General features: G+C 34.6%; 2 protein-coding genes across 4 annotated transcripts; one reads left to right on the forward strand and one right to left on the reverse strand.

Moving 5' to 3' along the window:
- On the reverse strand, window positions 1-6,035 carry LOC142605337 (uncharacterized). 3 transcript variants are annotated; one of them, XM_075776795.1, is made up of 7 exons: window positions 5,965-6,035; window positions 4,441-4,467; window positions 4,195-4,317; window positions 2,716-2,962; window positions 2,155-2,232; window positions 1,770-1,853; window positions 1-939 (listed from the first exon to the last, which is right to left on the reverse strand). In XM_075776795.1, exons 4-7 carry the CDS (start codon window positions 2,941-2,943, stop codon window positions 322-324), a joined length of 1,008 nt encoding a protein of 335 aa, XP_075632910.1. In that variant the 5' UTR covers window positions 2,944-2,962; window positions 4,195-4,317; window positions 4,441-4,467; window positions 5,965-6,035; the 3' UTR covers window positions 1-321. The 3 variants fall into 3 exon arrangements, with proteins under 3 accessions (XP_075632910.1, XP_075632907.1, XP_075632909.1); XM_075776792.1 differs by lacking the exon at window positions 5,965-6,035 and adding an exon at window positions 4,574-4,672; XM_075776794.1 differs by lacking the exons at window positions 2,155-2,232; window positions 5,965-6,035 and adding an exon at window positions 4,574-4,672.
- LOC142644211 (uncharacterized) lies at window positions 5,852-6,370 on the forward strand. Its single transcript, XM_075818869.1, has 3 exons — window positions 5,852-5,860; window positions 5,990-6,109; window positions 6,260-6,370. Exons 1-3 carry the CDS (start codon window positions 5,852-5,854, stop codon window positions 6,368-6,370), a joined length of 240 nt encoding a protein of 79 aa, XP_075674984.1.
- Window positions 6,371-13,718: the final 7,348 nt, after the last annotated feature.

A 13,718-nucleotide genomic window follows, 5' to 3' on the forward strand; every position in this document is an offset into this window, starting at 1 on the left:
GAAACTACGAGGGTTCTCTGCTATAATCACAAAAATTACCAAGGTACATCATATGAAGGGGCTAGACATTTTAGATAATTGACAACAAGATTCTATTGCACTAGATTTCACAATCTAGTATTGGTGTCCAGTTGTAAATATATTAATATTAACATTATCCAAACCAACAAGTTTATCAACTTCAGTGAATGCAATCAGCTGAAATTCAAGAGTAAAACAAACTCACTGTAATTTTCAGCCAAACATCTTCATCTTCATATTCATATTTACCGCAACAAGCACAACGGTTCCTCTGTCCGTGATATGCACCACAAACATTGGTCAGACCTGTCCAATTCCAACAAATATATTGTGTAATTGAATTCGAGCCTTGTGTTTCCTCCCATTATAGTGAGCAGCCAAGTCATTCTCTCCATTGCATTTTGTATTGCAGATATTGCACCTAAAAGTATAATTTTCCTCACTATCAGCTTCATTCTTCGGTTCTAGTCCACTGTTTGACATTGAAACTCTTTTTTCATTCTCCTCTCTTGTGGGCTGATCAGATTTTTTAGCAGTTGAAGCTGAGACGCCCATTGACTGGCCATTCTGTTCACCCTCATTATTTGTAATAGTTTTTTGTTTCCATTCTTTCCTATATACAGTCTTTTGTGGCTCCTCAACTGGCCGAGCAGTTTTCTTTGCGGTTGAAGCTCGGACAATATTTGGTTGGTTCTTTGTTTTCAGTGCCTCATAAGTAGCCTTGTGTTTCCTTCCTTGAAGGTGTAAATTTAAGTTTTTCTCACATAGAACAGTTAACTGACATATATCACAAGTCCACTTTTTTCGGACTTCCTTAGGCATGGGTATATCGGGAAGTTCTCTTGCTGTTTCTTTAATCTCCTTAGTGGCTGATGTTCTGTTCTCAGTCTGATCAAGATTAGGCTCTGTTAGAACTACCTGGAAATTCGGTGATTAAGCAAAACTATTGTTTAGTCATCCTATTTGTGAAAAAAGCATATGAATTCCATTGCCAAAAAGAAAACACGACTGAAACAACCTAAAATACATAATCAATGTTATAGAGATCTCTTAATTTAAACCTAAAATATGTACAATACAAATGCAGATGCAAATGATGATGAAAACTCAATAACAACAATCATAGGAAAAAACCATTCCTTTTGAGGATTCATTTTATTTATTTATTTGGGATAGATATGATAGGCTTTGAAAACTATGGCATCGTATTCATGAGAAAAAAGAAGAAGAAGAAGGTCCAATAGTGCACAAAGCTCCCACTTTTGAGGGCTTTGGGAGAGATAACTAGTGAGCTGCCCCCATTCTTTCTTTCTTTCTTTTTATTTTTGTTTTTTGGAGAGTGAGCTTGAGACTCAAATTTGTGACATTTCTCCTTGGGAGGAAGGCACTTGCCATCACACCAAGGTCATACCCCCATGATAATTGCTCTTTTGAGTCATTATTTATAACAAGATTATGATGCTATATATTCCTAATAGTCTAGACCGACCCAAACCAGGTTAAAATGTGAAGCCCCTGAGAATGTACTGCGATTTAAAAGTTAGCTACGTTCATTGCCACCTTCTGGTTTCCCACACCTTGATTGTAACCACTAACATTATCAACCCACTATTTTAAGCAGTCAAAGAACTGATTCTCCATGAAAAATACTCATTTTTACACCCTTCTTAAAAAGATTGGGTTTTCTACAGAACATTTTCATAAAGTTGAACGATAAACTTCCTAGTGAATATAATACAAAATCTTACCTTGGCACTAGGTACTTCCTTTTTCTCTATTACGTCCATAGATTTACTATCTTTATGCACAATGTTAGCCTCTCTGCTATTTGACTGAACCAAGAGAAAAGGAGTGGAGATTAGCTCATCTAGAAATTTTTAATAAAAAAATTGTAATGTACATCACAGACTCACAGCTCTTTTTCTTCAATAATTAAAGAATAATTGAAATTTGGAAAAAATTGATTTTTCATATGATTTCCAAATAGTGAACACTTTATTAATAAGATTCTTTCAAAACTCTTTGGAATCCTTTTATTACATCTAACTAAAACCAATAACTGTTGGGCATAAGAGTATATTAAAAGACTCATAGTAAATGTTCTAGTTGCATGAGTAACACTTTAAGCTTTACCCTCTCCACTTGTTTCTTGACCATAACCGAAATAGCTTTGAACTCTTCCATGCCATGATTAGGATTTTTACTATTTTTCTGAAAAAATGAAGGCAAAGTTAGAGATAAAGGTGTGATCATTAGTCCATTTTGTCACCCGGAATAAGATCCTAATAAATATAACAAAAGAAAAGCACAAATCTATTAAAATATTTTTTTTGTCAAGTTTGGGTATCAGTCCTGTGCCATATTGTTAAGTGCTAGTTCTAGAATTCTATGTGGATATGGATTGTGAAGTGTAATGCAAGCGTGTGTTATGTTCCACAGTGCGCATGTACATAGTCCATCTGCATTATACAAGTGACTATGGGAAGCTTTAATTGTGACCAATCCTTTCGGGATATCATGCAAATATGACTAGTGCATACTCAGTTTGTGGTAATTCCACAAAAACCAATTTATCTGAATGTCAATTCCAACCTATCTAATTAACTAACTAAGAAAACAGTATTCCAATTGTATATAAAAGTTTGATATAACATTTTATCTTAACTGAAAGCTAAAGAACACAAAGTGCCTTACCTTGGCAGCAATAAGTTCCTCCAGAGCTTCAGGTCCGTTCTTGTTTATATATCTCTCTGCCTGAGCTAGAAAGTTATCTCTCTTGAATAAGAATTCCTTCCATTTATTGAATTCATCAACGAAAATTGGTGGGTTCATGGAGAGGCATGGATGTATAAAGTGATTATAGACATAAATAGCACCATCGAAGTGAGGTACAACCAGCCAGCAGATGATCATTAGCTTCATGTGTTGCCAGAACAGTAACCTGACAATTAAAGATGGTAAACAAGACATATTATAGACATGTCACCAGTATATATGTACACACGTCAAGAAAAGACCCAAAAAAAAAAAAAAAATCTAATCAAGTTAAACGTTGGCATATAACATAGTGAATGAAATCCCTCAGATGTAGTACTCTCTTATTGTTGAAGCACAGAAGGTGACAGAATTCTGTAATTCAAGAAGTCCAACCTATAGCTTTTATATTTGTGAGCTTCAAGTGGTTCCCAAGAACATGAAACGAATATTGAATTTGCACAAACTTCTAGTTTACTCAATTTATTGTTGACATGGACATGAGTATCATGCAAACAAAGGGTGTAAGAGACCACAACCTTAAAAAAGTTAGAGATGGGAACATAGACATTGATATGGAGATTGTCGTCAAATAATGCCATGCAAGAAAACTTGATGCGTTATTACAAACAAGGACGACCTAATGAAAATGTGATAACATTCCCCAACACTTCTTAGACACAATCCATCTTAGGGGGCACTTGGCCAGATGACAATGAGTCAGTACTGAGGGAATATATAAGAGCTCAAGTGTAAAGGATGAGTTCAAACTAGAGGACTGAGCGCCATATCAGAGAACTGCTATACACATTGTAGGATCAACAGTGACATGCCCAAAATCTCTGCCATAAGGCAGATACACCCTTTGTTATAGTCCCATTATGACATGCCAAAATTTTAATGCAAGAAAAAGAACAAGTTTGGCATCTATATAAATCCACTAACATGAATGAGTGAAATGAAATATGTAGAATTTCAAGTTTAGAAAAAATTCAATTTACTATGCATATGATTTAAACAATGCAAAGAATGAATCAAAAGACTTTTTTTGGTCCAAGTGTTACTCACCATCCTATTAACATGCAAAAATTCTTTGAATTTGATCAAAAAAGGCTATTTATTAAAGTATGGTGTTCATGCTGTCAACTCTCGCTGCATATCCTTGTGAGTGATTGTTAGTAAGCTGATTTAAGCACCCAATTGATCTTATACATCAGAATAATCTTTAGTGATGATATCTCTGTTCATGTAGTTCTTCAAACAAAATGCAAAATTGAACAAATTTTTTATATGACATTCCAAAAATAAAGGTTTTTTATGAGATTTATTTCACACACAAATGTTGATTGCAAATCATTTTCTTTTTTGTTTTCTTGGCACGCATGCAGAGCTAGACACCGGAATGCAGGGTAAAGTTACCTTTCAAGAAACTTCAAGAAAGCATTCTCAAAGAGTGAAATCAAAGAGAAGACAATCCAATATGTAACCAACGTCTGAGTGTCTGAATTTGAATTGTTCTCAATTGCTTGGATGGAAGCACATCTGTTAAGAAAATGTATGGTATCCCATATCATGTTCATGCACCAAAAGTACCACTTGTGTGTGTGTGTGTGTGTGTGTGTGTGTGTGTGTGTGAGAGAGAGAGAGAGAGAGAGAGAGACTTACAAAGGATACCCCAAAGAAAAGAAAGGCCTGCAGGTGAAACACAAACAAAGAGCAGAGACCACTTTAGAAAAACTAACTTCATGAAATATTGATTAGATAATGCACCATATGTTAAAGAAATGAAATGTAATACCATGAAAGGACATAAAGGCATTTCAGTGCAAAATTGAGAATACCCAGTAGCATCTTGAAAAAGAACTAATCTGTTTAAATTTCTCAGCTTGAACCTCAAAGATATATAAAAGTAGAGATGGGGAAAGACATAAATGTGAAAGAAAGGAAGAGCAAATAGATTGAGCTGGAAACTACAACAAAAGTAAAAAACAATTTCTGAGGAAAGCCCAACAGTCGCTTTCAGAGTCTTAAGGATTTCCTCAGGTCAGCTTACGTTCCAATTGAATACGAGTGGTAACAGGGTGGGAGTTCGGCCTCCGACTCTGTTGCTTAACCGCTATTTCTTTTTTTTTCTTTGTTTGCTAGGTTGTCTGTTTTGGATAAAATTAGTTGATTAATAGTCATTTTTTTTTAGCTTTACTATTGATAATTTTTATTGTTAGGCTAACTTTTTTGAGAAAAAAAAAAAAAGGAAAATGCTAGAGTAATGAACTTTTTTTAAAAAATTTCCTGACACGGTGAATGATTATTAGTAAGTAAAAAAATTATATATATTGTAAGTTCAGATGCAAACTAATAAAAATTTGTTACTTCAACCGTTTGTAGAAATATTGTAAAAAAAATTATGCCTATAACATTCTCAACAGTTTGTAGGTACAAAAGTTGTACCTGAGGACATTATACGTATGTGACACGCTAAATTCCAAGTGGGAAAAAAATGCACACGGCCTATGCTCAAAATTTCACACTCGGTATTGATTTTTATAAGTACATGGTCCACACTCATCGACCATAATGACTACCGACCACGTAGACTATCGACCATGATTTTTAGATCTTAGAATTCTCTTCGTAAGTCCTGACTCCTGAGTGAATTTTTCGATGCATTTAGTATGATCTCTAGGACCCAAAGCAGTTTTATAAAAGGGATCAAGACTGTAACGGTGGGTTGGTTAATGACTCCTAATAGTTGTGGAAATAGTGCAAAACAAAGTTTAACCATCCAATGTTCGTTTGTTTTGGATTTGGATCCTCTCTATTTCGAAGTGTATGGAGACTCGAGAGATCCATAGGAAGTAAGCACATTTCATTTGGAGTGCTCTACCTATCATGTTATGGGGTGTTCTTCCCATCATGTTATATTATAATTTTGGTTAAATTACAAATTTGGTCTCTAACCTTTTAAATGTGTCGGTTCAGTTCCTAACATTTGAGTATTGTATCAAAATAGTATCTGCCATATAAAAAATGATACATAACAGTCAAAATTAAAAAAATTATTTTTACGTGACTACAGATGACACATGTACGCCATATGGAATAAAGAAATTAAATTTAAATTTAAAAAATAAAACAAACAAACAAAAACAATTTAAAGAATTTAAACGATGAACTTGAGTTGATGCTAACCAAATCTACTTTGTGCTTCTCGCAGCACTTGACCATGTCAGATATGGCCACTTTGGCCATTAAAGTCAGCGTGGCTCTTCAAAGTGCGTCGAGCAAGGACGGTCATCGCTGCAAGAAGGCTTGTATTCTTGTGGTTAATAAATCGGTTTCTTGAGAAAATTATAACAAGATTAATAATGGGTTTGAGTATAGTAATTATGGGTATGGACCTAATAATACAAACGAGACCCTTGTTATTGATGCCAAGCCATCGGGTGTAATTGGTGTTGGTGGATTATCTCAAGCTAGTGCCTAGGTCGGTCAGGAAGTTGCAAAGATGGCAGTTTGTTCCTTTAGAAGAGCTAAGATGGCAGTTTGTTCCTTTAGACACAGATTGAGCACAATTTATGAAGGCACAACTCTTTAGACTTTTTTTTTTATGAGTCTGTATTCCATTTTGTAACATACTCTCCATGTAAACAAAAATGGAAGTTGGATTGAGTGTGTAATTTTTTGTAATTTTGCTTTTGGTTTTGAATTTATCAGAATCAAGATATTTCTTTAGCAAATCCAACGAGAAAGAGAAAGATAGGGATTTTAGAATTTTAATCTTCCCCAAACTTGATCTCAGGTGTGAACAGAAAATTTGGTTTTTTTTTTTTTTTAATAATTTGATGTGGCGGTATAGTTGGTAGTTGATGTGGCATGAAAAATTATTTTTTGTTATTCTGTTTGACACATTAGATTTTTCCATCCAAGAGATAATGGTAAGAACCAAAATAACATGACACTAAAAATGTTAGGGACCAAATTGACACAGTTGAAAGGTTAAGGACCAAATTGATATATGGCATAAAGGACATGGACTAACTTTATAGTTTACCCTATAATTTTTTAGAAACTACTTGTGTCACCGTATCCATACTTGTATTTAGACATGGCAAAACAGTTGGATCGGGTCAGATTAGTCAAGTTCAAATTGAAAACGGGTTCAGTTTTTTTTTTAAAAAAGTGTCACTTTAAACAGGTTGGAAACAGGTATTTTTTTCACACTATCTTTAAAAAAAAAAAAAAAAAAATTACTTGTCATTTAATAAGTCATGCAAAAAATTACTTGGTGTAAAATGTATGACATTGAATTCACCACTCATATCAAGAATGAGTTTATCTCAACAAATTAATACTTGTTCCATAATTATAAAATTAAACAAATATTTTCATTGCTAACAAAAAAAATAATAATAATAGCACAAAGAAGTCTAGGATACCCTTTGAACATCTAATTAAAATAAACACACAAGTTTCATGTCTACATAATATCAACATTCCAAAACATAAAACTAAATTACAAATGCATTATTGGATAACTAATTTGATTTAAAAAATAAATAAAAACATATAAGAAATTTAGAATCTTGAATACTAATTTCATAATCTAATATCAACTGTGATTGGTATTCTGTTTCAAATTGAGAATATACATTAAAATTTGATTATTTACTTATTTATACACGTTCTGTTTTATGACTATCATGTCATTGTTAAGCAATACACACTAGGAAATGTCATCTTCTATTTTGGAAAAAAAATTTATTTTGGCCATGGTTTGTTAAAAAATAGGCCTAAAAAGCAATCGCATCTGCTCGTGCAAATTTTTTTGTCTATTTTTGTACAAAAACCTATTTTTTCTATTTTACATACTCACTTTTTAAAACACCCCACATTATATTATCTATTTTACACCACATTATTTCATTAAAATATTAATTTTTCTTAATTTTTGTAATTGTTTCTCTTAATTTGTTCGCACACAACAACCACTATTTACTCTTTTCCTTTGTAATCGTGATGAGAAATACTATATCCACAACATTTTTACAACAAATTTCAAATGATAGGTTGTTATGAGTGGACAAAAAAATAATTGAAGTTATGAATTCAAATTATAACCAATAGCAACTTACTATATGTGATTTGTTATGAAAGTATTGTGTAAATATTGTGGACATAACACTCCTCTAATTGTAATATGTCAAAAAAGAATAAAAAATGAAATACAAAATGAATAGTTCAATGAATACCTGGCTAATGTAGTAATAATATATTTTTACGCAATTTTGCATGACCATGTAGTAACAATACTATATTTTTACACGACTTTGTTTTATATTCTTGTAAATTCTTAGATAAATAAACCTTGATGCACATTTTGTAAATTAGTGTTGCCGTTGTACTCTATACTAATACTATATTATAGGTTACTTTTTTCATGCCCAAATGATATCATATTTATATTTTACTGTTAGATTGTTGTCCTCCAAATAATTAGATGCCTACTTCAATGCATTGCAACTGATTTGCTTTGACTCTTCTACATTATCATATTTCTCTATTGAAAATTTTGAAGTCCTTATCTCTAAATTTCATGTGTATTCAGTAAAAGATGGTAAAAAAGACATCTGATCTTCATATATTTAGATATTTTAATTCCATTGTATTGCTAAAAACATAATTATCTTCATATAGTTGGATATGTTGAACATTTTTAATATTGAAATAATATCAACTAATTGTCATATTACAGAATAGCATTAAAATTATAAAATATATGGCACATTTGAAGCGTGTAAAGTGAGGTTTCAATCTATTATAATTTTTTTTTTCTAGAAAAACAGTTGTGTCCAACATCAAACTTGCTTGTAGATGTTTTCTACATTGGAAGGTACTAGAAAACTAGCGCTTGCTAAGACATTTGTGTTTTCACATTTTTCCAAGACCTGGTCTTATTTCGTTTCACTTATCCGAGGGTAATAGATGAATGAATTCTGGTTCTCGTTTATCTTCACTGCTTTACTTTCCAAATTCAACATTATTGCTATATTCTCTTCTATTTCCACTTAGAATAGCTTATTCCATGCTTCCTATTTTTTTTCTTTTTTAACTTAATCGACGAAATCGTTGGAGAGCAGACTTAGTGGAAGCCACATGGGTTAAACACAGTTTGTGCTCTCAAACTTCACTCTTACTAACTAAAGATTGTGATTTTAGGATAATATTTTGAAAGCACAGTGTTTCTTTCATACAGTGTATTTTAATGAATTGGTTGAAAACTTGAGTTTAACACACTTTCACACTTTAAGTGAAAGAGTTTTTCCCCATTTTAAAACAAAAGCACCCCTAAGTGAGTAGATTTCAGTCTGGATATAACATTACTATATTCTTGTGGAATTACAAAAATAGTATGAATCATGAATATTTATTTATTTAAATTTCATGTATTCTTTTCAAGAATATATATATATATTTTTTTTTGACAAGAAAACTCCACTCCCCATTCTTGAGATATTCTAGAAGTCACATTTCAAAAAAGACTAAGGAAAAATTAACATAAAATGAAAGCAAAATAAACATATGATTTGTACTAAAGAGACATGATGTTTGTTTTGAAATGAATTTACTCATTCATGTCCCACTTTATTTATTACAAAATTTCAAATTTAGTAGTAGGTAAATGGGGGTCAAAGAGTTAAAGTATGTTTTCATTATTAAAATTAAAAAAAAAAAAAAAAAAAACAAACAAACAAAAACAAAAACAAAAACAAAGACAAACTCCCATATGTCAACTTTTGCATTAAGCTCCTATGTGTCATCTCACATGCACTGAATCTACGTTCCCTTAACCTAACCGTCCATTCACAAATGTAAAGAATTGTGTTATCTTCGTTCGCTCTCTCTCTCTCTCTCTTCCTAACCCAAACTCCAAATTCCGAAACCTCAAATGGCAAAATCAAGAAGATCAAGGTCTGATGACTGGGAATTTGTCATAGTTTTTGGTGGTTATAACGGATTAGGACAAGAACCGATTTTGATGAAGGGTGGGCCAAAGTTTAAATGGTATTCCATTCCAATCCCATATGCAGAGTCAGTTGATGTAGAAGAAGCAGAAAAGATGAGTCTGTTTTTCGTAGTGGAGCTTCACAAATTGCTTTCCTTTGTAGCTCGATCTAAATTCATCTATATATTGTCTTAACCGCACAAGTACAAAGATGTGGATTTTTTTATCATGGTTGTTGTTGGAAGCTTGGTCCTTAAATGAATGTTCCTAGACACTATCCTCACACCATTGTCCTAGACGGTAGCCAGAGACAAATACATTTGGATGGAGGTTCTTGACTCAGCGTGTGAAACGTGGGAACCATTGCCTAATCCTCCCTCTCGGATTGCTCCCTCTGGCATGGTTTCTGTTGTTTTAGAGCACACTAAACAAATTCTTTTGACTTTACTCCTTAGGAACAACTTCAAGGTCCATTATGATTATGATGGTGATTGTGTGGTTTACATATATGATGTCCCTACTAGTTGTTGGACAGAATTTGACTTTCCCCCCCTTCAATCTACGTTGTGCGTCTTCAATAACGCGTTCTAATAGAGCTTTAGTAGCTGCTGATGATACTCACTTCTGGGCTTTGCTGAAAAAGGATGATGTGTTTTTGGTTGTCCATGCTTACAATTTATATGAAAATGAGTTGTTCAAGGGTTCTATTAACATTGAGAGAAGAATCACTACGATGAAATAAACTCTAGGTTATATAAATGATCCAACTCCTATCCATTTAGCTAGTACCAAATTTTGCCTTCTATATTTTAATCCTACATCCGTCACCCGTGGTTCTATGGGATGCTGATATTTGAAGTGAAGCATGACTGGTATCTCTATTCTTTTGCATTTTATTTTTCTCCAGAATCATCAAAGGATTTCAAGAAGGAGGAGGACCTGCTCAGTTTCAAGAAGCTACATATTTCAGTCATTTCAACCCAAAAATATCGTCTAGATCACAGCATAGATTTCTGTAATGCCGTGTTGCCGTAAGTTTCCTAGCTCTTTACAACATCCTCATGGCCCATCTAAATGTTTAAATGTAACACTCTGTCTAATAAAAAATTAACATTATTGCAGTGATGGTGGTGCCTTTAATGGCACTATGCAGAAGAATTCAAAGTTATGTGCAGATTAGTGTGGGTCACTTCCTTCAAGGGTATATTTCTCCATTCCATCTTCTTGTGCATGCACAATTTTATTGATGATACTGTCAAATGTCCCCAACATAACAACATATTAAATATTGTGGTGGGCCTTTCTATACTTTTAGGTTGGACTGCTTACTGCCGCATTATGACCCAATAGTTCCACGGTAGGAGAGTCAAGACTGGCTTGATTGGAACTCACCTCAAGCTAGCTTGTGCTCAAGTTAGGACCCCTTTGCAGTGACTTTGGTCACGTGCCCACTGCAGATGATGCTGTCACAAAAATGTTATAGCAGGAGAGTATAATATGACAAAATAAGAAGAATATATTTGCTGCCAGCCAAAGACAATGATTAAACCACTTTCTTGGTAAAGAGAAAAACACAATGATATGCATATGGCAGAAATAGGTTAGTATCAGCAATAAAGAAAAAGTAAAAAATATTAATGCTTGCTTAATAAAAAAAGTTAAAAAAAAAAAAGAATTGTTAGTTTGTCATGCTGAAGAGATTTAAGTCCAAGAAAGGAACCACTCTTCAATGTGGGCAATCTCGCAGGGAAGTCCTGCCACGAAAATTGCTCACTTTGAAAGAATGAACCTAAATGTCTTATCCTCGAATCCCTTAACCTTACTAGTGAGTAGGCTATTGAAAGGCAAAGAAGGGAGTAGCCTATTGGTGCATGCCCCTATCACACTCTTGCTTCCCCACTCTCTGTTTTTCTTTACACTCTCCATTTTCTTTCTTATTCCTATGTTCCCTCTTTTCTTTCTTATCTTTTGCTTCTTTTCTTTCTCGCTGTTTTCTCACTTGCTTTTCTTTGTTTTGTCTTTCATTGCTTTTCCTACTCTTCTTGCTTTCTTTGCTTGCCTCTCTCTCCCTTTTTCTATGCACAGCCAAGGTCTTTTTATACTGCCTGCCATGATGAGTTTAATTATTTTACCTCTCAACTACTTTTGTCCTGGTGTGGGTGTCCTTCCCAAACCACCCACTGATCCGTTAGGTGCCCAACCACCACCACTTTTCTGTGCTAGCTGTGCCAAGTTCCAATCCCAGACAAAAGAGTTTGGTTTTTGTTTTCTTGGTCTCCGTGGCATTCCCATCAGGATAGGGGTTGAGTATTCTCTCTTACTAACTCCTATGGCATGCACCTAATGATTCCAGCTCATCCTTTCCTCTTTTGGGTGGTATGTCATCTCAGCAAACCCCTAAAAAAGTTTGAGCGAGAACCCCAAAAAAGACTTCTCCCTTCTCCCCACCGCCAAACCATACCCTCTTTTACCTCTGACCCATGGCCCACCGCTCTTGTATTGGCTGGGTACAAGTGGGTGGTGCATGAGCCTTGTGTGTGCTCCACTTTCATGTAAGTCCATGACCTGTCTGCTGTTCATGCATTTGTCATGGCCTGGGGGCTTGTTTGGTATTTGCTGCATGTTTGGCTACTCATTCTTAACCTCTTGTAGCATGGATGAGTCACTAGGTCTTCGTTCTTTGTATCTCACTTCCTTCTTGGACTAGGTTTTGCTTGGACATGAGCCTTTCCTTCTTTAATCTAGCCCTTGCCTTCTCTTACTTTTAGTTTGTGGATCGGCTGACACTTTTTCCACGCTGTCTCATTGCTTCTGCCTTGTTATCACCCAACCTATGCTTGTTAGGCCTCCTTTAGGCCTGCCATATACTTTTCCTTTACTCAATTCGCGTTTCCCCAGTACTTTTGTTGAGCTAATTCTCACACTATCTTGGGCATCCTCGGCCTATTTTATTTATTTGGGCATCCTCAGCCCACTTCATTCCTTTGGGTATCCTCTGCCCATTTCAATTCCTCATTCACGTGGGTTTTGCTAAATCTTTCAGGGCTTCTCCAGCCCAATTACCACATCCTTTACTTTTGGGGTTATTGGCCTTTGTGCCAACCCCATTTACTAACTCATTCCTTTAGGCTCCTTTGACCCATTTTGGCTTGCTTTTCATTTCTTATAATTCCCATGGGCTTAATACTTTTTTTTTTTTTTTTGCTCTCTTGGGCCCGCTTGCTTTCTTTGGGACCTTTTTATAGGTCCATGGACCATTATTTCTGCCATTCAGGCTTAATAGTTTTCTTCTCACTTTACTAATTCTTCTTCCTTATTCCCTCATATATTGTTGGGCTTCTTCTTGCTACTAGGCCTTCTTGTCAAAGTGGGCATCAACAAATATATCTCTTTGTTGTGTGTGTTTCAACGGGTTGTTATTAGTTTGCATATTTTGTGTGTGTTTATGTGAATGGAATGGTTGTGCTCCTTGCGGGATGGTAATTTTGCTAATAATGTGAATGGAATGTTTGTGGGATGATTATTTGGATAATAATGCGAATTTATTGTTTTAAATGTTTTTTTACTTTGAAAGATTGAAAAGTATTTGATGGTTTATTATTGGTAACTGTAGGGACTTGGGCCTAGGTGACCAAGATTGGCCAAGGCCCAAGGCTGGCCTGGGTAACCAAGGTTGTCCCAGGTAACTAAAACTAGCCCGAGCACAATTAGTGCCTTTGGGAAGCTTGTTGCCAAACGCAATTTGACGTCAGTAACAAATTTCAAGAGAATCCTCAAAAGGAATCATTTTCCTTGGGATTTTAGGCAGAAGTGGAATTGCATGGGAACTGATGCAAAAGTAATAATTTGAATCCCCACTAGGTGAAGACTATAAAAGAAAAGATAGGACAAATGGGAAGGGGGTTGGTTGGTAAACACAAAGAAGAGAAAATTCAAGAAG

Source organism: Castanea sativa, chromosome 7 (assembly GCF_040712315.1).
Source record: "Castanea sativa cultivar Marrone di Chiusa Pesio chromosome 7, ASM4071231v1".
In the NCBI taxonomy this organism is placed as follows: domain Eukaryota; kingdom Viridiplantae; phylum Streptophyta; class Magnoliopsida; order Fagales; family Fagaceae; genus Castanea; species Castanea sativa.

Coding starts and splice junctions, on each gene's coding strand:
- LOC142605337 (XM_075776792.1), bottom strand. CDS start 4,626: ATGCTACTGGGTATTCTCAATTTTGCACTGAAATGCCTTTATGTCCTT. Junction 2,963..4,194: donor TTCTTGAAGTTTCTTGAAAG/GTAACTTTACCC, acceptor TTTAATTGTCAG/GTTACTGTTCTGGCAACACA. Junction 1,854..2,154: donor TCAAGAAACAAGTGGAGAGG/GTAAAGCTTAAA, acceptor CTCTTGGTTCAG/TCAAATAGCAGAGAGGCTAA.
- LOC142644211 (XM_075818869.1), top strand. Junction 6,110..6,259: donor TTCTTGTGGTTAATAAATCG/GTTTCTTGAGAA, acceptor GCTAGTGCCTAG/GTCGGTCAGGAAGTTGCAAA.